The sequence below is a fragment of the Neopelma chrysocephalum genome, unplaced genomic scaffold (assembly GCF_003984885.1).
Source record: "Neopelma chrysocephalum unplaced genomic scaffold, ASM398488v2 Primary Assembly neopelma1_94972, whole genome shotgun sequence".
NCBI lineage: Eukaryota > Metazoa > Chordata > Aves > Passeriformes > Pipridae > Neopelma > Neopelma chrysocephalum.
Genome location: NW_020923674.1, coordinates 1 through 1,378, shown reverse-complemented (window position 1 = coordinate 1,378; position 1,378 = coordinate 1). Strand labels below are relative to the sequence as shown.

General features: G+C 63.4%; 1 protein-coding gene across 1 annotated transcript; it reads right to left on the bottom strand.

Annotated features, from left to right (window-relative positions):
- Positions 1–124: 124 nt before the first annotated feature.
- LOC113980685 (neuralized-like protein 4) lies at positions 125–1,372 on the bottom strand. Its single transcript, XM_027707893.1, has 4 exons — positions 1,340–1,372; positions 1,110–1,225; positions 391–479; positions 125–292 (listed from the first exon to the last, which is right to left on the bottom strand). The coding sequence occupies exons 1-4, from the start codon at positions 1,342–1,344 to the stop codon at positions 125–127; spliced, it is 378 nt and encodes a 125-aa protein (XP_027563694.1). The 5' UTR covers positions 1,345–1,372.
- Positions 1,373–1,378: the final 6 nt, after the last annotated feature.

Below are 1,378 nucleotides of genomic sequence, written 5' to 3'. Positions count from 1 at the left end.
AACGTCCCCCTTTTGAGGTCCCCATTTCGGACTCCCCTTTTTGGGGTTCCCCTTTTGGAGTCCTCCTTTTGGGCTCCTCGTTTTGAGGTCCCCATTTTAGGGTCCCCTTCTTGGGATCCCAATTTTAGGGTCCCCCTTTTGGGGTCTTCATTTTGGAGTCCCCCTTTTGGGGTGCAGTTTTGGGGTCCCCCTTTTGGGGTGCAGGTTCTGGGGTCCCACCTTGGTCGACGCCGTTGATGTAGAAGTGCAGGGCGTTGTTGGCCTTCCTGGTGAGCCCGATGTGATCCCCCTCCTGGGGGGGGCAAAAACGGGGTCACCAGAGCTGGGGGGGGGTCTGGATGGGTCGGGGGGGGTCCCCCCGATTTTGGGGGGGCTCTGGGGGGGGTTCACCTGCAGCTCATCCAGGCTGAACTCGCAGTATTCCCGCCGCGTCCCCTTCCCGTTGGTGAGGATCCCGCAGCCGCTCATCATGATGGTCCCTGGGGGGGACCCCAAAATTTGGGAAAAAGGGGAGCGTTGGGGGGCACCTCAAAACCCGAGGGGTCCCAAAATCAGGGAGGGGGGAAAGGGGAGCGTTGGGGGGCACCCCAAGACCCAAGGGGTCCCAAAATCGGGGAGGGGGGAAAGGGGAGTGTTGAGGGGCACCCCAAAACCTGAGGGGGGCCCAAAATCAGGGGGGGTGGAGAAGGGGAGCATTGAGGGGCACCCCAAGACCTGAGGGGGGCACCTTGGGGAGAGGAAGGGGAGCATTTGGGGGCACCCCAAGACCCGAGGGGTCCCAAAATCGGGGAGGGGGGAACCCCAAAATCCAAGGGGGGCACCCGAGGGGGGAAAGGGAGTGTTGGGGGGCACCCCAAGACCCGAGGGGTCCCAAAATTGGGGAGGAGGGAAAGGGGAGCATTGAGGGGCACCCCAAAACCTGAGGGGGGCACCCTGGGGGGGGAAGGGGAGCATTTGGGGGCACCCCAAAACCTGAGGGGGTCCCAAAATCGGGGAAGGGGGGAAAGGGGAGCGTTGAGGGGCACCCCAAGACCCGAGGGGGGCACCTTGGGGAGCATTTGGGGGCACCCCAAAACCTGGGGGCTCTGGGGGCTGTTTTGGGGTCTCACCCGAGCGCAGGTTGGTCATGGTGGCCGGGTACTCGAGGCTGTTGGGGTTGTGGGCGGTGACCCCGATCTCGATGGACCCCGACCACTTGTCCACCAGTTTGTCGATGCGGATCTGGGGGGGCCATGAGGGGAAAGGGGGGGTCAGGGACTCCCAAAATCCCACAGGAACACCCCCAGGATCCCCAAAATCCCACAGGAACCCCCCCAGGCCCCTACAAATCCCCAACTCAAACATCTCCCCGTCCCTGAGGGGCCTGTTGGTGAGGACA

Bases quoted from the DNA above. Each gene is read 5' to 3' on its own strand.
- LOC113980685 (XM_027707893.1), bottom strand. The intron at 480-1,109 runs GTGAGACCCCAA...GGTCCCCCCCAG, and splicing joins CATGACCAACCTGCGCTCGG to GGACCATCATGATGAGCGGC. The intron at 293-390 runs GTGAACCCCCCC...TGCCCCCCCCAG, and splicing joins TCAGCCTGGATGAGCTGCAG to GAGGGGGATCACATCGGGCT.